The sequence below is a fragment of the Triturus cristatus genome, chromosome 4_1, assembly GCF_964204655.1.
Source record: "Triturus cristatus chromosome 4_1, aTriCri1.1, whole genome shotgun sequence".
NCBI classification, from domain to species: Eukaryota; Metazoa; Chordata; class Amphibia; order Caudata; family Salamandridae; genus Triturus; species Triturus cristatus.
Genome location: NC_140585.1, coordinates 857,446,030 through 857,468,297, shown reverse-complemented (window position 1 = coordinate 857,468,297; position 22,268 = coordinate 857,446,030). Strand labels below are relative to the sequence as shown.

The following is a 22,268-nucleotide window of genomic DNA, read 5'->3' as shown; positions in this document are numbered from 1 at the left end:
GTAATACCCTCATGTTGTATATATATATTTTTTATAACACTAGTAATGGGAGGCAACTTAATGGACTTTTGTATACAAATCATGCGCATTGAGGTTTGTGGCTGCCTGCCTCCAAGCATAAAACATTCAGACTTTGGACTCACACATTGACCTTTGTCACACATTGATCGTGAGTAATTATTTTCCTAACCCTGTATTATGGCCATGAGCCAAAGACAATCAACCATAAGAAGTCGCCTTTATTTCAACAACTGACAATCACCAGGTTCAAACCTAGACCTTCCAACTTGACCACGGTAAATTATTGGCAGGGGGAGGGGAGTTAAACAAGCATTCACACTAGCAGTCATGGCTGCACTACATAATAAACTTAAAAGAGCTCTCACAGGTCGTGAACTACTATGCCAGGCCCTGCATACAAAGGCGCCTCCTATGCTTACTGCATGGTTCCCCTTTTCACATTCAAGTTTGTTCCCAGCAGTTCTATTCTTACCTTCACTCCACCTTTCTTCTCTAGCGTGATCTCCATTCCGTCCCCCTTAGTTCTTTACTCAACCACGCCCCTATTCTCGATTCTAACCTCCGTTTTGAATTTGTGGATTATATTCACCCTCGCAGCTTTTTCCTTTGTTCATATCCATTACCTTGTTTTGTAATAACTACCCCCACCCAAAAAAGACTTTTTGGCTATGCCAATGCTTGTTAACCTTCCTATCACTGCATTTCTTAGGAGGTTACAACATTTCGCTAGTTTTAATGACACAATGCTTCAGGGGTAGTCAAACTACCCTATTGTTGGAATACATGGTGGATTACTTCCGTTCATCAAAAAAATATATTTGTGAAGGCATTGTGATTAAATCTTTCAGGCCTCAGTCACCAAGCCTAGTGGTGGATGTATACAATTTTAAGAAAATAAAATGAGGCAGATTCTCCTCCCCATTGGGTGTTGATAGTACATATTTGTCAACATCAACATCTTTATTGAAACAAAACATTGTACAATTGGACACTAAAACCCAAAGTAAGCACTGATTGACATATCTAGGTAGCTCCTGCCACTGTTTATAGGGTGACAAATAAAGTCAAAAGCCAGATCAGAGTTCAGTATAATGATCCTTGTTGCATATTTACAAGCCCCTATCCAAGGGAACGTCACTTTTAACGACGTTCCTGTGCAATAGGGGCTTTGCCTTATTTAGAAGGTGGCGTTAAGCCACTTAACATGGCTTCATGCCACCTTATAAATAAGGTACCTATTGCCCAACCCTTTGCATAAAATGGGTGGACAATGGGTGTTCTGCTACAACACCCATTGATTGTGATGCTGCCCCCTGTTTAAAAGGGTGGCGTAAATAGGAGGCAGCGCCAAAATGAAGACCAGGGAAAACCTGATCTTAACATGGTGAAGCGAGGAGAAATGTTTCATTTCTCCTAATTTTTGCTGTTTTGCATTGTGCAACACACATAGAAACAGCAAAACGCCATGAATGATTGTTTATGTGGAGGAAGGTGTCCCTTTCTGCACATAAACAATCATTAAAAAATGATGATTTGCAACTTCTATGTGTGCTACACAATGCAGCAAACCTGGAAGTTTCAAATCGCCATTTGTGATTGTTTATGTGCAGGAAGGGACACCTTCCTGCACATAAACAATAATTCCCCCAACACAGGCAACCTTGCAATATGGTGCAAGGATGCCTGCTTTGGCGCTAGGCAGCTTAATTTAGCACCAGAGCTAGGGAATTGAATTGAATTGAAAAGGCTCTTATATAGCGCATGGCTACTCGAAAGCATCCCAGCGCTCAGGAAAGATAACCAGAGGATAATAGAGGAACCATTAGCTAATCTGAGATTTCTAATTTCTCGGGAAGAGCCATGTTTTTAGCTTCTTCCGGAACACAAGAAGACTGGGCTCTTGGCAAAAAGATAAAGGAAGAGAATTCCACAATTTGGATACATTCAGTGAAAAAAGACGGCCACCGGAGCGCGGGATCTATTGATTCTTGGAGTCACTGCAAGTTTCTGGTCATTAGAGCGAAGATTTAGTGAGGGCTTGTAGGGCATTACCATGTTTTATAAGATGGGAGGACCTTTCCCGTGGATGATTTTATGTGCCATACACAACGACTTAAAATGGACCCGCTCTTTCACCGGAAGCCAGTGGAGGGTTTTTAATGCGGGTCTGGCTGATAAGCGGTGACTGGTGCCCGTAAGTAGCCTTGCCGCCGAATTCTGAACAACCTGAAGTTGTTTAATCGCGGAGACTGGGGCTCCTAAATAGATTGCATTCCCATAATCTATCCTAGATAGAATCAATGACTGTATTAAGATTTTTCTTGCTTTTTCCGGCAATTGTGGAAGGATTTTACGCATGGATTTCAGGAGCCCAAAGCAGGTGGCAGCTGTTTTTCTAGCCTGAGTTCTAAACGACAGTTCTACATCGAGCCAGAACCCCAGGCTTTTAATTTCAGACTTAGGGATGGGGCCAGGACCCATGCAAGAGGGTCAGGAAGTAGATTTGTCAAATATAGCCTGTCGTCCCAACAACATCAACTCTGTCTTTCCACCATTCAGCCTGAGATGGGACTGATCCATCCAGCTTGCGACGGCTTCTAGGCAGTTACACAAATTCAAAGAAGAATGTGCAACCTGATTCAAAGAGAACACCAGCTGGGTGTCGTCGGCGTAACTCACCAACTGAACCCCAAAAGGAGCCACTATCTCCGCCAGGGGTGCCATATACACGTTAAACAGTGTGGGGCTGAGGGAGGACCCCTGCGGCACCCCACACTGCAGCGGAACCGGGCAGGAGCAATGATCATCCTCAAACACCTTAAAGAATCTATCCCTAAGGAAGGATTCCAACCACTTGAGGGCCTTACCCGTGACTCCGATGTTACTGAGGCGGGAAATGAGGATACGGTGATTAACCGTATCGAAGGCGGCGCTGAGGTCCAAGAGGATAATGGCCGCGCTACCACCTGCGTCCAGAATCCTCCTGGCCTCCTCCACCACCTTCAGCAGGGCTGTTTCAGTTCCCTGGCCTTTCCTGAACCCAGTTTGGGAAGGATGGAGCAGATTATGTGATTCCAAAAAAGAGGCCAATTGAATGTTAACAAACTTCTCAGTCAGTTTACTAATCCCCGGTAGCAAAGAAATGGGGGGATAGTTGGAAAAGTCCCCTGGGTCCAGGCTGGGCTTTTTCAACAAAGCCTTGACCATCGCTACCTTCCACTCTCTAGGAACCACAGCTGACTCCATTGATGCATTAACCACGTTCACCATGGGTTTACTGATGGCAGGCAAAACTGAGTTTAAGATGTTCATCGGGGCGGGATCGAGCGGGGAGCCACTCTTTATGGCATTCAATAGGGGAGGTAGGAGATCCTCCCTAAGAGGAGAAAAAGAGGAGAGCCTAGGATGATCCAATTGGTCCTGGATGGTAAGTAATGATTGGTGGTCGCCTAAAGGTATTAGAGGGAGCGTATCAATGATCTTTTGAATTTTTGTGCTGAAGAAATTTGCCAATTCTTCACATCGACTACCTGATTCATCTGGAGCGGGCGGCGGATCAGGTACTTTCATCAGTGACTTTATTATTCTGAACATCTCCCTAGGGGTATTAGCGGAGGACTCAATTTTACCTGCGAAGAATACAGATTTAGTGGTGATCAGAGCGGTCCTATATTTCTTTAGAGCAGCTCTATATCTCATTTTCTTTTCACAGCTAAACTCTTTTCGCCATTGCCTCTCTTCCCTTTTGCACTCTTGTTTAAGGGCTCTTAGCTCCAAATTAAACCAAGGATGTTTAGTGTGGCCTTTCTTTAATGTTGTCGGTTTTTTAGGCAACAGGCTATCCAACGATCGTTCTATCCACTGATTAAAGTCCTTATTAGCTCTATCCACATCCGAATGGGCTGAAGGTTCAGTCTTCTTCAAAATTTCTGCCCATTCAGAGAGCTCAAGTTTGGACCAATGCCTAGCCAGCCCTCTATGCGAGATTGGGGTTAAGCTAGGCCGAGGCACCTTCCAGGTAAAAGGAACTACCATGTGGTCTGACCAGGGAACCGGGTCAGGGACATCAGTGATAAGGCCGAGAATATTTGAAAAAATGGGGTCCAGGAGATTACCTTTGAGATGTGTGCGGTGTTGTACCTTTTGGCTTAAGTCATAACTCCCCAGGTCTTTAGTTACTTCTGAGGCAATGATATCCGATGATTTATTAAAATGAAGATTAAAGTCCCCCAACACTTTAAAGTTGGAGACTGTACTGGCTACGTCCATTACTGTTTCGACCAGTTTTTCATGGAATTGCCCCAAAGAGCCCGGGGGCGATAGATCAAAAACCCTGAAAAGGAAGTCTCTGGAGAAATTGAGATGGCAAAATGTACACTTTCACTATCCGGAATCGAGAGTTCTAATAGCCGGCACGCTATATAGTCCTTATAAATAATGGCAACCCCTCCCCCCACCTTTAAGGCTCTGTCCTTATGTTGAATCAGGTACCCAGGAGGCAGAGACTGGACGATATCTGGGCCCGAATTAGGTCCCAGCCAGGTTTCCGTGACAAACAGTATATCCAAGGCCTTATCGTGAAGTAGGAGGGAAATTTCGACAGCATGCTTAGGCAGTGAGCGGCAGTTAACTAATGCCATTTTCAATTCGACTTCAAGCGATCTTCTATTCTCGCCACTCTCTGTTACGCTAAAGGAGCAATGATTACACGAAGAATGACCAAAGGCCAAATCTAAAAAGTGGCAACATGTGGGGAATTAATCACCTTTTAGTGATAAAAGGCTCCGACGAGAATAGGTAAGAGGCTGCTAACATACTGGAGCAGAGGTTCTAGACCCTATGCCCGACCATGCGCAAACGGGCTTACCTCTGGCGCACCTTCGGCGCTCGTACGGCGCTCCCGCTGCGCTCGACCGCTGCGCGTATCCATGTTCCGTTTAAATAGGTTGCAGTCCTGAACGCCGGAGCGCTAGAGCGCTCGCTAAAATGGCGCCCAAAAACGGCACTTCCTTCCCCCAAGATGGCGGCTGTGTCACACTCCACCGGCCAGGGACCCGCTCTAAAAGTGGTGAGTTTCAACTATTACAGTGCAAGAATGCGCAATTGGGGAGCAAGACTGAGCACACGATGTCACAAGTTAAAAACAGGGACACATAACTAATAAAGTACAACAGAGATAGGAAAATGAGAAAATAAATTTAAAAAGCACCACAACAGAGGGCTATGCTGCAGCAAGGATGTGCTGTATCTTTGTAAATACGGCTCATCTCTGCGTTTTCGGAATGGCGGAGCATGGGGTTAGCATTTTGTGCTTAAGGCCAGGCTACGTCATTCCCTTGTAAATATGCCCCCCCTTGTGTCTCATCCATATATGAGACAATGCTGTCAACAAAGAAGTGTAGACATTAAACATCTTGAAGAAAATTGGAATTGCTAGGGAAGCATTGGAGTAAAGTCAGGCCCCTGTGGCCAACTTAAAAGAAAGCGTAATGGGAGGAAACAAATTTTAGTGTAGAGGGTTTTGGAAGCAAATGATATGCTTTCAAGTACAATTCTGATAAATAAGCACAGACTTATCAAAATACAGGAAAAGGAATTTCTTAATGACCTCCCACTTTTAAGTACTTTGGAGACATATTACGATGCCCGGACACCTGACACTTAGTACAATGCTGTATGCAATGCTTATTTCAAAGTATTTCCTTGGCCCCCAAGCTATAATTGCAATGTTTGTAATTTTAATTTGGGGTTTATGTTTATATATGTGAAGAGCTGTAACATTTTAGACAGATATATTTTGTGGAATTTGTATATCTAAATGAATCAATCACATCTTGTCACATATAGGTTTGTATGTCATCCAAATACAAATGTAAAGATCGTCCTACATTTCAACCTTTCAAAAATCATCTTGCAATTATAGTGACACAATCAGATTCAAAATAGGAGCCAATGAAAGGACATTTTATAAATGCAAGGTAGGTGTTCCACAATTGTAGCTATTAGGATGCAGAGACAACACTAAGGTCTTATTTTGTATGTACATGCAAAATATTAGTTGAATGTGATACTAAATGGTTACGTGGCATAAGGACCCTCAGCAGAAAAGAAAGATAAAAAAAAGCATTCACAGAGCAAGATTGAGATAAGGAGACAGGAAGTGTAGGATGGTGGAAGAAAGAGGCAAGCTGGAATCGCAACTAAGTAGTAGCCTCGGATTTGTACACCACAGCATTCATCAACGTAGCCAGTGGTGGACTTTAAAAAAAACAAAAAAAAAAAACAACTCTAAGCCTCTACACATATATTTCATTTTTTTAACGAATGAAATGCTATCATTTTGCATTACTCACATTGTCTGATTGTGTCCGACAACAATTAGAACTATTTTTCCCAATCAGTATTCATAGTCATTAAGACAACTCATCGCTATGAATGGCATTTATGACTCTGAAATGCAGCAGAAAATAGGAAGTGAATATCATTTATTTATTATTGGTGTTCTGATCACTTTAGAAGACTGTGATTAATAAGAGTTGTCATGCAATTGTAAAGGAAGAACATGTAAGATGATAGCTGTGTACAGTGATGGCAGATGGATAAAGACTACTTGCCTTTGAGACTTGTAGTTGCTTTTACAGAGGTGTTAGTGTACTAGATGAGTTTGGAAAAATGATTTGCCCATTCCTGCATTCATTCTGGCTGGTTAGTTTGCATGTTGTTTCTAGTAGCTCGGCACCATGCAACACTGTGCTCGGTTAGCAGGGATTCTCATCAGATGTTTGATTCAAGCTCATGTTACTAACCTGAATAGTCTTCAACAGCTGATGTGTCTTGTGTTAGTGTGGTTTCTTCTGGAGTTGCTGTTCCAATTGAACTGCTCTCTGGCGTTCCTGTTGTGTCTGAAGAACGTTCCAGCCCACTTAGGTCAGAACTGCTCTGAGGTGAAGCAGTGGGCACTGAAGATGTTAAAATCCTGGTGGTAGGAATCTCAGAAGACATGATGTCTGCTTCTGCGGTTCTGTGTTTTCCAAAATCTGAAGCACAATGTATGCATATTGACACATGCTTCTCTACATTAATGCTACATCCATGCATATGCCATTATGCCAGTGATTCCGAGTGTTCGAAATAACCTATGTCACGTCTTGGTTTCTTGATATTATTGTAAAATTTCTACCTAATGTACAATTTCTAAACAGATTAACGGAATATTGCGTCTCCTCAATCTTGTAGTAATGGACTTGGACCTGATTTACTAATCTGTAACAACAATGGGACTCATTTATGAAGGGAAATCCCAATATATATAACATTGTGCATTACATACGTGTGACTACCCGAACAACAAGCAGGTTCCTTAGTCACAAATGAGATCTGCATGTTCTGGAGCAGCTCAATGGCACCCTATTCACAAAACACACTCCAGAAAAGTATGGTAGGAGAGTTACACCTCTATCTGAGCATACATTAACTGGTTTTTTTTTCTATTCACAAACATTCCCTTCCCAGAAGTCTACAAAAAGTGCAGTGCCAGGTACAGGTTTCCAGGCATAGTTTTTGGAATGTCATGTAACCTCTCCAGGGGCATCTAGAATTCCCCATCAATCAATGGAGCTACCTGGCAAAATGTGCACTTTTTAAATTTCTCTGCGGGGAAAACATTTCCCCTGTGGAGAAATTCCTTTGCCTACACACTCACCAAATGTGGGAGTGATCCCCTCTCATGTACGGAAACAGGTGGCCCTGGCATTAATTACATCTAAGATTGATTACTGCAACACACTCTACCGGGACATCAACAAGACAATTCTGGCTAAATTACAAGTGGTGCAAAATGCAGCAGCCAGGCTTACAAATAGGTCTTCCAAAATACTTGTCAGTCTTTAAAGGACTGCACGATCTTCATTGGCTCCCTGTACAGAAGCGGGTCACCTTCAAGGCTATGTATGTGTATTGTTCACACAGCACTCTATAGTGCAAGTCCGGAAGGAATCAAATCCATGTTTCAGCTGTATCCATCAAGTAGACTCCTTCGATCTGCAAGCCACAGTTATGGAATACCCTCCCCCTTCACCTGACCGGACCAAAGCTTTCCATGCCATTCAGGAAGGCCTTGAAAACCTGGCTGTTGTCTGTGTGACAGACTACTCTCCCCTTTTGATTGGGAGATGGGCAGATATACTGTTGGGATTGGCAATCAGTGCTTTGACGCCCTGTGACAATTGTTTGCGCTATACAAATTTATATCATATCATATCCGTTACTCTTGCCTTTTATGAATTATTGGCGAGCGTAAATGGAGGTGTTCTTAAACATAAACGTATGTATCCATGCTGTTCTTTGACCATGTATGGTGATCCACTGCATTTTGGCTAGGTGTACACTATAGAAATACCATATAACACATACATGAATCTGTCTGAAAATACCTTTGTGAATAGGGCCTATTGTCTGCAGCTCAACACTCCAAGCATCACTGTGCATTTGGAACACATTTAGCTATACTTAAGCTACCAACACCTGCATGGGTGCAGGAACAGGGGTCTGTTGACAGAAATGCTTTTCAGTGCACAGATCTTAAAGGATACCCCCTCTAAAACGCCTATTTTAAAACAATTTCTCGTAGTATCAAACAGACAAAAGTTAAGAGATGTACAGCAAAGCGCATAACTGCATGTGCACATGCAAGGCACACAGGTGCCAAACGTTACACCTACCTTCCCTGCTTCTCCCCCTCTAATAAATGCGACCAGGAATTTGGGAAGACAGGCTACCTGGTGTGCACATGTAAATACAAAGGTTTATGTTTTAGGGATTTACATAAATAGGTTTGCCACCTCAATATCGACACCCCTTTATCTTTAAATCGAACATTCACTGACTGAAAATTCTGAAGAGTCTGCACACAGAGTAAGTTGTGTATAATAAACGAGCTTTTTGAATTGGGGCATGCACATTTCTGGCCTTTTACTCAGTACACAAAATAAACCTAGTTTGCATTAGTAAAAATGATGGTAGAACATGATATGATGACTAAATCAACTAATTATTTTAGGAATTTTTGGGAGAAACCACTCAAAAGATCTAGGCAACCACTAGTAACTAAGAGATAACTAAGGGGCAGATTTACAAGCCCCGTGCGCTGCCGGTGCATCACGTTGCGTGACGAACCGGTGGCGCAGCCTGCTGAGTGATATTTACAACCACAGGTAAAGTCACCCTGCGTGATTAACCTGTGCTTGTAAATATCGCCCGTGTTCACGCAATACTTTGTGTATTAGGGGCGTGACATGGGTGTTTCTGTGGGTGTTCCCACGCAACACCCATGTCCACTGATGCATTTCCAGATTTATGAGAAATCGTAAATCTGGAAATGCGTCAGAATGCTACGTGCAACGAGGAGAAATGTTTTAATTTCTCCTTGTTTTTTCCTCTTTCAATGCCTGCTGCATTCTACAGCACGATTTGGAAGAGGAAATCACCTCAATTGATTGATTGGTTTTGTGCAGGAAGGTGCCCCTTCCTTCACAAAAACAATCTCCCCACGACGCAGGCATCCTTGAACCATGGTGTAAGTCTGCCTGCACCGGCGCATGGCTGCAGTTTGTGCGCCAGCGCAGGGGGAAACACAGAGATGCAACATATTGTTGTAAATATGTCGCAACCCTGTGCTTTGAAACTAACGACTTATTGCATCGCGCTGAGTTCGTTTCTTGTAGCTCTGCCCCTTAATGTGTAAGCAAAGGGGGATAAAAGGTACAATGTCCTAAAAGCAAATGCGTTTGTAAAAGAAAAAGCACAGAATCCCAAAAATGCAAAATCTTATGAGTCTTGTCTAAGCATCCCAATATTCCATCACTTTTCAAAGACAGAAATACTGCTTGCGTGTAGGAATTGAAGTGAGGACACAGAATGGGAATCACGGCTTCAATGCTTGGGAAATATATTTCAGATGAGAAGCTATGAAGAATGCACATTGGTAAAAGCTGGAGGTTAGATCGGTGAAGTAAATATAGGAGAATTCTAGTTCTGAAAGGGGAAGAAACATGGGTGTGGCCGGGTGGAATAAGGTGTGCTGTGAACTGTCACCATTCCAACTGGTGTTCCCCTGTTCTGTGTGCTTTCCCTTGTGTTCAGTGCTCACCCCAAGAAAATGGCAATCTTTGGAGGATTCTGTTTGGAGGTTGCTGGTTCCAGTACACTGGCGATGCATTTTTCAGAGGCGAGAGAAGTGGGTTCCCAGCCAGCCTTGCCACTGGAGTGGTTTCCATCTTATGCCATTGGAGTGGTCACCATCATAGAAGTGTTGTGGGCAGCTGAAGTCTATCCAGTGCGGTGCCCTGCCTACCAATCACGGGACCACAGACACCTGACCCAGTGAAGGAGTGGCCAGCGCAGCCTAAGAGGTCATTGGGCGTGGGTGGGATCATGCTTACAGTTGTTGCAGCAGAAACAGTTTAGAGTGGGGAGGCATGATGCTTACTGGGACGTCATCAGAGACTGATGCTCCAGTCACAGGCAGTGCGGCCCGCACTGCAGTAGGTGTAACCACGTCACTTCCCTCACATGGAGCTACCCAGTGTTAATCTTGCAGCGACCAGGCTGGTACACCAGTGGGGCTGATGTAAGCCCCAATCAAAAGAAAATATAAAGATAGAACAAATAGTGGGATTATTGGGGAGATAAGCTTGACTGTAGGCCCAAAAAAGAACTAGGCACATCACATTGGTGGGCCATTTACAAGCCTAAAGAAAACACCAGCTGGACAGCGCTTGAGTGTTGAAATGTTAGGCAGGTACCAGGAAACACTGAGGGGTACTGGAAACTGAGCAAGCAGAGCGCACAGGGTAAAATAGGAGAAAAGTAGCAATCTTCTTTAGGGGGAGATGTTGCCCCAGTGACTCCTTCTGGACCATGAGAGGCAAATCAGGCCAGGAAGGGGTGCCTAGCAGACAAAGTTGCCTCAGGTTCACAATTCACGGACACTGTAACCAAAGGCCTGGGAAGCCGGAAGATGAATGCTTGGGGTGAGGACACATAATTGGCACTGTCGTGTAACCATTGGCTCAGCATATGATGGCCCTTAGGTTATTCTTGGATGGACTCCTCAATCTACCAGCTGTTCAGTAGACTCTGGCGCTACTCCCTGGATAGGTAGGACAGAGAAACATCCTGCAACACCCAGTGTCCTGCTTTGAATTTGATATACTTTGGGTATACTATCCATAGTGTAATATGATAGCTGAGGGGCAGAAACTGCTGTTTCTATCTATAGGGAAGTGAGATGAAAGGTTTCTGAAGAGAAGTGTGTGCAGTATTAAGCCAATGAGTTCTAATTTATGACTAATACACAATTTCTAAACAGATTACTAACAAGTTGTCCATTCTCAATATTGTAGTGATGTACCAGTGATCACTCAATAACAGACAATGGTCCTACAGCCTACAGTGGTTGTTATCTGCCTACCCTCCCATTATTCTGCACAGCTTAAGGTGATGTCGCCGAAACGATGGGTAGCCATTCAACAACCTGCGGGGAAAAGACAATGGGGCTAATCATACCTTAATTCTAGTGATAAAGGGCAGTAAAAGTTTAGGCCTGATGGAGCAAGGAAAAAGAGACTTGCTAGGAAGCAATCCTCTCATTTAACTCCCTAACATGGTAATAATTATGTATTGTTTAAAACTAATGCACACCACATTAAAATGAGGGTTAGAGAAGCTTGCATATGTGTTTACTAGCGTGATTAACTCGAACGAAATTCTAAGATAGCTGCAAACGGGAAATCTTTATTGCGCATGCATCAACTGCATCTACGCAGTATGACGAGCTGTCGTGTAGAGGGAATTTCTGGCGCATGAGCAGAAGATACTAATATGGAGTTTTGAAGACTCGCGTGCATAGCACCTGCTTAGCTGAAAACTAAATCGAGCTATTTTACTAATGCTAATGCGGGGAAAATATTAATAAGCAGAAAGGGTTAGAGTAGAGATGGGTGGTATACAGTGAAACCATTTATTTCTGAAAATAACATTTGTCTTTTTGACTTTCTTATTAGTGCGCATTTGGGCCTCTTGTGTGTGTCCAGAGTTTGCTAAAGCACGTGATTCCTGCGCCTGCCTGTTGAAAGTGAGCCGGAAGAATGACGATGAATTTGAATACAGTCCAAGGACACAAAATTTGCATACCCTGGGACCAAGCACAGAATTCCCTGGATGAATGAACTCACATGTAAAATAAAAAAAAATGGTTTCAATTGAAGTGTGAATACGGGTGGGAATAAAGTTTATGAATAAAAAATTAAGGAGGTGGATTTATGAACAATGGGTTGATATACTAAGATGACATCTAAGCATGGTGTAATGATCTCCCAACCCCCCTTTCCTGACCAATCAGAATGAGTATTTTTACGATATTGCAACTTTAGTGGGTGGAACATTAAGGATGAAAGGTATAACTGAGGTAGGTTTTAGTTAGTCAGAAGATGAAGATTTGCTGAATGCTGCAGAGCTCGGGATGATGTCGGAGTGGCGGGAGATGCTGATGAAGAATCAAATGCAGAACCATCTATCCTAATTTAATTGGGTTAGAAAGAAGATCGCTGTAGAATCTCAAGGAGGAAGAGTGTCAGAGAGGGGTGCGACGCAAGCGTCGGTGCTAGAGGTCATCTAACCTGTCCTTAATCCTGTTCGGAAGTCTTTGTCTCCTGATCTATCCCGGGGGACCCTTACCAGCCCTTTGGCCAGGGGGTTGGTCTTCACACCAACCTAGGTAAAGATGTTCTTCTCTCTCTGTCCTCTCCTTTCTGAGCATACATCATTGCAAAAGTACAAAGTATGTGTTTGATGATTGATTAATTGAATCTTATCTCCTATGAGTGACGGAGACTGTACTGTACTTTGAAGTGGTTCACACAAAATTAATTTAGATAAAGTTTTCAACTTTTCCCGAGTCTGTGGTCATTTCATTATAATAAAAGAGGGTTAATTTATGTCATTTCACCATCAACTAGTTCAACTAATGGTCCAGCGACCAGAGGAAAGAACTTTTGATCAGTAAAAGGATAGGAATAAAGGGTAACTAATCTTGAATTTTCGAAACCTAAACTTTGACTCCAGCGGTTTACCCAATTGTGTGTGTGTTTATGGGCGCAGGTGAGTATATGGTATTGGAGTATCAGTTTTTGATACGCCTCTGAATCAGGCCCCCCTTAGTACCTGTCTAACACACCGCATCCAACAAACCTGACCCACTAATCCTCCTTTCCAGACTCTGTAAAGCTTCTCCATGTATTCAAGAAAAACGTTAATCCCACTGAAAAACAAGTATTGGCAAAGACAAAACATATGGCATTGGCTGCCAGTCTTTGTTCTTTGTCAATGCTTGTTTTGGTTTCTGTAAAACAGCTTTTCTGAGGAGCTGCTCTGTGCCTACCGATAGAAAAAATTAAAATATTTTTTAGCCAGACAAAGTACAATTGGTACAGCTATCGGTGGCAGTAAAGGGAAATACTTTGTGTGGATGCACTCTCTGTGAAAGGGAAGAATGCTGTCACTCACAGTGAAGTGAGGCAGAGGCTGAAGATGGATGACCCACTGTCCCATGTTGAGGGAAAAAATAGAGAATAACACAACAACAGACCAATGGATGAAGAGGACTGGTTGAAGCCCCAATAAGTAAGCATATTATATATACAAACGTAAGTAAAACCAGAAGGTCTTGGCTAACACCAGACCTAAAAACAATGAGCTGCCAGTTGGCATTCCCTGAACCGCATACAAGTGGTACAAGATACAATTCTCTTCTTCCAACAACACAAAAAGCCCAAAAGCCACCGTCATTTCCCAGCTCCATACAAAACTCTCTCTCCCTGCAGGCTCCACCCACAGTAATGCAGGCCTTGTGTATTTTTAATTGTGAGGTGCACTGGTGCTTTGCACTTCATTCCACTCTAGAATGTGCAGTGCAGAAGCCAACCAGAAGTCCTGCAGCCAGATAACAACTTCACCACGTCTACAAAGAACAATGCAACGTGACAGGAATATAGAAACAACATGATAAAGGAAAAACATCACTCAACAAAGGTGCATGGAACAGGAAGCCAAAGATGGATTAACAGGTACACAACTAGTGGTATATTGTACACAAACCAAGCATTCTGATTGGACAGCTAGTCTGAATGTTCCAGACTAGGGGCAAATAGTATTTATTGTCTCATGTTAAGTATTTGGATTGTGAGAGCTAATCTTATATTCTAAGAGGTTGCTAATAACAAATAAATGTACATGGAACCTCCAGAGTCACTTATCATACCTTATCAGGTCTTAATGTAGTTTACCTGCTTACCACTGTTTCTCTTATATACTATAAAGTTTATATACTGATAAATTATGTATTTGGCTTTTTTTTACTTTCAGAGACAACTGCTTTGTTCTTTTCATTTAAGTAGAGTAGTGGTGTATCTGTTTGTCATCAATGTAGGAGTACTTCATTTACATTCATATTTACCTTGCACAGTGCCAGCAGGGACTTTCAGTGTTTCGAAAATTAAATGTAGAAAGAAACAAATCGGCTAGCGAACCCATGGAGCAAAACTGACTTCACTAGGTGACAGCACTCATGTTCATAACATTTTACCAACAAGATTCATAATAAAAAGGGATAAGTAATGGCAATTGTTTCTTCAATTCTCAGAGCACTAGACAGAAAGGAGGTAAGTTCAAAATCTTAAAATGTTCATCTTTTATTATGTGGTTTTGGTAATGTACCCAGTAATTATCAACAGAGGTTAATGCAACCATCTGGCTCACTGTGCAGTACACAAGATGGAAGAAAAGAAAACATTTTGAGCTCAAGGCGAAATCAGAAGATCTTATGCGGGAAATGTGCATAGGCCAGTAAAAAGGTGGCTAAAGTGTTGATATTAACATACATTTATTAGGTTTGACCAGGGAACAATAAAGTTTATTGTTTGTACAATGAATGATGATAAGATAAAAGGAGACCACAGGTTTGCAACCTTGTTAATCAACTGGACTATTTTGTGGGAGTGTTTGTCATAGATATTTGTCAGCTATTTGTCTAGTCTAGTCCTCGGTGACAAGTTCTGGAGAATGGTAATTCTCCAACTGATAAAGAGAAAATCTAGATTTCATAAATGATAAGGAGCCTAGCATTATGCATTGTCTTTTAATGCTGAACTCCTGCAGCAGCTCTTTTAAAGAATAAACATCACAGTACCATAACAACCATTTCAGAATTAGAACTACAAACACTATGTAAGACCAAATCATGGAATCTTCTGCCTCTTTTAAATCTGCTATGCATTGCTCCTTCTGACTGCCACTCCAAAATCGTCAATGCATCAATTTCTCCTTTGTAGAACTTCTCATTTATTTTCTCCAAATCAAATAACAGTGTCATAGCTTAAAATCTATACATAATGTACAAAGGTCTTTACTTTAAATATATATTTCTTATTTAATTTATTAAAATTAAGTTTTGTTTATTTGTGTTATGGGAGTGGTGGGTGCTATAACTGAATTGGTTCTATCATCTGACTCAGTATTCCTACAAATTCTAATTTGTATCCTTGAACATCCTCTAACACACAAGGGTCTTTTGTAATTATATGCTATTGCTCTGCATAAAATGTTATCCAACCTATTATTTCTGGGAACCAAGAAGAAATCACTGTACTTATATTGCACTCCTCCTGAGTTTGCTCTTTGCCTGCTATGTGTACTAAATTAAGGCTTATCTTCATTAAGATTGCTTTCCACCTTTCAACAATTAAGCTGGCATTTTCATTGCAGAAACACAAATAGCCCTCTGTCTGACTCCATCTTTTCAGCAAATAAATAACCACAGCTACATGTCTCAAATGTGCCTCTTCTGCTATATGCAAAATATGTGCCAGGGGTTCTAAGGCATTCACAATTTTATCCTGATACCGTTTTAAATACTTTTCAAGACCCTTATGTGGGTCTCTTACCATATTAAATTAAAACAATATTAACTCTGGGTGTAAATTTGGAGCATAACATACTATTTCATCTATTACAGTTCTTGAGCATTCCACGTTTAAAACAGCCTTTACTTCTTTGTCTAGAGACTTACTGATCCATTCCTTAATGAATCTTCCAACATTTTCCAAGTGTCACCAATCAGCACTACGTAGATGCCGCAAGTCAAAGGGTGAAAACATCTCTTCAACAAATAGATTTTTAATTTCTGTTTTTGAAGAGGATGGCTTTTCCAAATCCTTATCTAAATTATCATATATGTCCTCTTCGTTTTGAAGATCCATAATGAATTCATTATAAAATGTTTATTTTCCACCCATACTCCTATTCTATTTCATCATCTCTCTCCATGTTGCCATGGACACCCCTCAACTGTGTGCCGCAAAGGACACCCTACTCATGCTTCTCATTATTAACTACTGTTTTGAAGTTAGCATTACGACTAACCATTTGTTTTTATTTAAAGGCATAATATCCTTTCAAGTGTTTAATTTCTCTGAGGCTTTTCCCTTTTTTACTGACCTTCTCATTTGAAACTGTCCAGTATTCATCCTCTGATATATATCTTTCTTGCTTTGAAACATTATAGCATTAAGAAACTCTTTCATGGCTGCCTTCATCTCATTTTGAATAAATGTTCTTAAGATCAACTGACTGACCAAATCCTAAATATCTTTCTTACTTTGAAACATTATAGCATTAGGAAACTCTTCTAATTTTGAATAAATGGTCTCAAGATTTACTGACTGGCTAAACCCTCCGATAGATCTAAAGAAATAGTCTCTGCATCACATGGACATTTTTATTATCACACTATTTAAGACTGTATGTTTCTTAAATGTCTTTTTTCTTTCAAGTAAAAACTTGCCTCCAGAATAATTAAATACTCTTGATCTTTCCTCATTATCTACTTTTCATTGTTATTTTTCAAGTATTAGCACATCTTGTCCATGTTACAATATGGCCCCATAGCTGGTTGTACTTCAAAACAAAGCACGTGTACATGAAAAAAAGCTGGCTCGTGCTAGTGCTAGTACATTTCTTGTTTCCATCAATACATGCAGACCATTTCCAAATGACAGCCAATTTTCGCATGATCAGGCATGAGAAGACGCAGCCTACCAGTGTAAGGAAATACTGATTCAGTTTTCACAGGCTGAATTGTTTGCTTTATGGACGTACTTTTACCAAAAAGAATCACATTTAAACAAACACGTGCTTTCAATACAACAAGGTATGATCTGAGTTTTACTATTGTAAAAGTATTTGAATTATTTTCCTGTGACATATCCACTTTAAATTAAACAACAATACCATCAACAACTAGCTTCTATAAATTAGAAGCTTCCCATTAAATCCTAATGCACATCCAATACAAATAAATACCCCATTAATCACATACCCAATCAAAGTGAAAATTAGACTACTTATCTTTGCAGGAGCAGCATTTTCTAAAGAGGCAGAATATTATTATTTGAACTTATATAGTGCTTGTTGCTCTAATTTTCGAATGGTTGTGATGGGAATGCAACGTTTCTTCTTTAAAAGAGCTGCTGCAGGAGTTCCACGTTAAAAGACTGAGAGGCACATTTACTATTAATTCACGCAATGCAGTGTGTTGTTAGAAAGGGAGAGAGCCGAAATGTTCCCTGTTTACAAAGAAATGGAGCATTTCTGCTCTGTTCCTGTGCTGGCGCACTGTTTGTTGCCTACAGCCAACGCAGTGGAAGGGTGCCTGCATTATGGCCAGTGTTGTTTTTGTGCAGGAAGGGAAACCGTCCTGGATAAAAACAATCCTTAAAGACACATTCATCTTTCTATGTGTGCTGCAGAATGCAATATAAGGAATATGCTACTTACTAGTATGCATCTGTTCTTGGCAAGTAGAGCTGCAGATATACACACTTTTGCATAGATCGCCATCTGTTGTTGGGTCCGGATGTTTGCACTTGTTTTTGTTCTGGAAAGTCTTTGGAAGTCACGAGGTATGTGAGGATCATAGTGCACATGGGCATCGGCTCCATCCTCAGATTGTTTTTCGCCAGCAGGGAAATGATGGAGCTTTGTAATAAACAGGAAGATGCCCCTGTATAGTGTATCTAAATAAGATAATACTGGAACAGATAAAGGAAGCCAGGGAGGCGGGTGGGCGTGTGTAGATCTGCAGCTCTAAATGCCAAGAACAGATGCATACTGGTAAGTAGCATATTCCGTTTGAGACATATGAGCTGCAGATTACACACTTTTGCATAGATTGTATAGCAGTTCCACGTCCATTATCTGTTGCAGTAGTCTGAAATAGGGTTTTGAGTACAGCTTGGCCCACACTGGCTTGTTGTTTCGTTTGCACATCTACACAGTAGTGTTTAGTGAACGTATGTGGTGTAGACCATGTAGCTGCTTTGCAGATATCATCTAATGGAATGTTGCCTAAGAATGCCATAGAAGCCCCTATTTTTCTTGTAGAGTGGGCTCTAGGAGGAACAGTAAAGTGTGTTTTGCTTTGTGGTATCAAATTTGTATGCATTTAAAAATCCATCTGGCTATCCCGGACTTAGATATGGGATTGCCTTTGTGTGGTGGTGAGAAAGAAATGAAAAGTGGTTTCGTTTTCCGAAAATTTCGTGTTCTTTCAATGTAACAGAGTAATGCTCTTTTAACGTCTAAAGTATGAAGAGCTCTTTCTGTGACTGTGTGTGGTTGCGAGAAGAAAACGGGCAACTCTACAAATTAAGGTGGAAGGGGGAAATGACTTTAGGGAGGAATTTAGGATTAATGCGGAGAACCACCTTATTATGATGCATTTGTAAGAATGGTTCCTGAATAGTTAGGGCTTGTAGTTCACTAACTCTTCTTAGAGAAGTTATGGCCACTAGGCAGGAATATGCTACTTGCCAGTATGCATCTGTTCTTGGCATGTAGAGCTGCAGATCTATACACTGTGCATAGATCGCCATCTGGTGTTGGGCCCGGATGTTTGCAGTTTGTTTTTGCTCTTGGAAAATCTTTGGAAGTCACGAGTTCGGTGACTCCTCCTCTGGTTCGTATTGCGCATGGGCTTCGGCTCCATCCTCAGATTGTTTTTCGCCAGCAGGGAAAGATGGAGCGTAGTAATAACAGTAAAGAAACCCATGTGTATTGTATCTAAATAAGATAAGTCTGGAACGGATACAGGTAGCCGGGGAGGCGGGTGGGCATGTATAGATCTGCAGCTCTACATGCCAAGAACAGATGCATACGGGTAAGTAGCATATTCCGTTCGAGGCATATGAGCTGCAGATTATACACTGTGCATAGATTACATAGCAGTACCCAACCCTAGCGGCGACCACCGGTATCCGTTGCAGTTGTTTGAAACAGTGTTTTTAGTACAGCTTGGCCCACACTAGCTTGTTGCTTGGTTTGCACATCTACACAGTAATGTTTTGTGAAGGTGTGCGGTGTTGACCATGTCGCTGCCTTGCAGATGTCATCTAGTGGTATGTTCCCTAGGAAAGCCATAGAAGCCCCTATCTTCTTTGTGGAGTGGGCTTTAGGGGGAACCGATAGCGTTCTTTTTGCTTTGTGGTAGCAAATCTGTATGCATTTTACAATCCACCTAGCTATCCCTGATTTAGAAATAGGGTTGCCTTTATGTGGTGGGGAGAAGGAAACAAATAGCTGTTTGGTTTTCCTGAAAGGTTGTGTTCTCTGGATGTAATAAAGTAAAGCCCTTTTAACGTCCAGTGTGTATAAGGCTCTTTCCGCAACTGTTTGGGGTTGCGAGAAAAAGACTGGTAATTCTACCGACTGGTTTAAATGGAATTTGGGATTGGTGCGGAGTACAACCTTGTTGTGATGCATCTGAAGAAAAGGTTCCTGTATAGTGAGTGCCTGTATTTCACTAACTCTTCTGAGGGAAGTCATGGCCACTAGAAAAGCTGTTTTCCATGTGAGAAATTGCAGCTCACACTTATGTAATGGTTTGAAAGGGGGTCCCATTAACCGTGTGAGAACTACATTCAAGTTCCAAACAGGTGAGGGTGGCACTCTGGGTGGAATTACTCTCTTGAGGCCTTCCATAAAGGCCTTGATGGCAGGCACTTTGAAAAGTGAGAGGTGCTGCCTATTTTGTAAATAGGCCGCAATTGCAGCGAGGTGTAACCAAATGGAAGTATATGCTAGGTTACACCTCTGCAAATGGAGTAAATAACATATAATGTGCTGTATGGATACATTTAAAGGATTGATTGTGTTGTTGTGGCAGTAAACAACAAATCTTTTCCACTTTGCTGCATAGCACGCCCTAGTAGTAGGGCGCCTAGTTTCCCTTATAATGTTCATGCAATCAGGGGGAAGGTTAAGGTATCCAAATTCTAGGACCTCAGGAGCCAGATCGCAAGGTTGAGTTGAGCTGGGTCCGGGTGCCTGATCTCTCCATGGTTCTGGGTTAGGAGGCATGGCGAGAGGCGTAGCTTTTGGTGTGGTACTACTGAGAGTTCCAGCAGTGTGGTGTACCACGGTTGTCTGGCCCATGTTGGAACTACCAGGATCAGAGTTAGGGAATGCTGCTGTAGCTTTCGCACCACTAATGGAATTAGTGGGAGAGGTGGAAAAGCGTATGCAAATTTGTTTGACCAGTTCATCCATATCGCATTGCCTTCGGACAATGACTGTGGATATCTGAAGGCAAAGCTTGGGCATTTTTTGTTTTCGTGGGTGGCGAATAGGTCTATGTGTGGATGCCCCCACTTCTGAAAGAACGGGTGAAGAACTTGCGGGTGAAGTTCCCACTCGTGGGTCTGCTGTGTCTGCCTGCTCAGCAGATCTGCCACAGTGTTTTGTACTCCTGGGACGTGTTGGGCTAGGAGGAAAATCTTTTGTGGAATTGCCCATCTCCATATGCTCTGCGCTAACTGAGAGAGCTGTTGAGAGTGTGTGCCCCCCTGTTTTTGAATGTAGTACATGGCAGTCATGTTGTCTGTGCGAATGAGGACTGCCTTGCCTGAAAACTGCGCCTGGAAGGATTTTAGGGCGAGGAAGATCGCCAGTAACTCCAGATGGTTGATGTGGAGTAACTTCTGTTGCGGCGTCCATGTGCCCTGTGCTGTGAGATGTAACAGATGAGCTCCCCAGCCGGAGAGCGATGCATCTGCTGTTAGGATTATTTGTGAGACCGGGTCCAGGAACGGTCGACCTCTGGAAAGGTTTGTGGTGTTCCACCACTGCAGAGAGCGATGGGTGCGACCGTCTACCAACACCAGATCTGTCAGTTGTCCCTGTGCCTGGTTCCATTGGCGCGCTAAACACTCTTGGAGTGGACGCATTTGGAGTCTTGCATGGGGCACTATAAAGATGCAAGAGGCCATCATCCCTATGAGCTGCATAAACACTCTTGCTGGGAGAGAGTGTTGACATAGGAATTTTTGACGCAGCGCCTGTATTTTTGCAATCCTGGCAGGATTGATATAGGCTATGGCTTTGGAGGTGTCTATGGTGGCACCGAGATACTGTTTTGTGTGTGAGGGTACCAGGTGGGATTTTTGATGGTTCACCGTGAAACCTAGCTGGTGAAGTAGTTGGACCGTAGCGGCGGTATGTTGCACACATTGTTGGTAGGACGTGGCTTTTATCAGCCAATCGTCCAGATAAGGGAAGACGTGAATTGCTGCCTTCTGAGGTGTGCAGCCACTACTGCCAGGCACTTGGTGAACACCCTTGGTGCTGTTGTTACCCCGAACGGGAGCACCTTGAACTGGTAGTGTTGTCCGTCTACCACAAACCTGAGGTACTTTCTGTGAGATTGGTGTACTGGGATGTGAAAGTACGCGTCTTTCAAGTCCAGAGTGGTGAGAAAGTCGTTCTGGGAGAGAAGTGGAAGAACCTGTTGGAGGGTTACCATGTGAAAATGGTCCAAATTAATATAAGTGTTTAGAGGTCTGAGATCTAAGATAGGTCTTAGGGTCTCGTCTGTCTTTGGGATTAGAAAGTACAGGGAGTAGACCCCTAAATTTCGTTGATTTATGGGGACTTGCTCTATCGCTCCTTTTTGCAGGAGGGAGATCACTTCTTGTGTCAGTAGCGCAGTATGTTCTTGCGACATAGGGCTGTGCCTGGGTGGAATGTTGGGGGGTGTAGATATTAATTCTAGGCAATACCCTGACTGAATAATTTGTGTCACCCATTTGTCTGAGGTGATTGTCTCCCAGACGTGAAGGAAATGCCGCAGTCTGCCTCCG

At 42.4% G+C, this 22,268-nt stretch overlaps 1 protein-coding gene across 6 annotated transcripts in view; it reads right to left on the bottom strand.

Moving 5' to 3' along the window:
- IL15RA (interleukin 15 receptor subunit alpha) overlaps positions 1–22,268 on the bottom strand; it is a 529,028-nt gene that overhangs the window by 104,524 nt on the left and 402,236 nt on the right. For 5 of the 6 annotated variants that reach the window (XM_085653561.1, XM_085653558.1, XM_085653562.1 and 2 more), the window contains one exon: positions 6,828–7,058. The exons of the other annotated variant lie outside the window; for it this stretch is intronic. In XM_085653561.1, the coding sequence (XP_085509687.1) occupies positions 6,828–7,058 (231 nt within the window). The remainder of the gene's footprint in view (positions 1–6,827; positions 7,059–22,268) is intronic. 6 annotated transcript variants of the gene reach the window in all.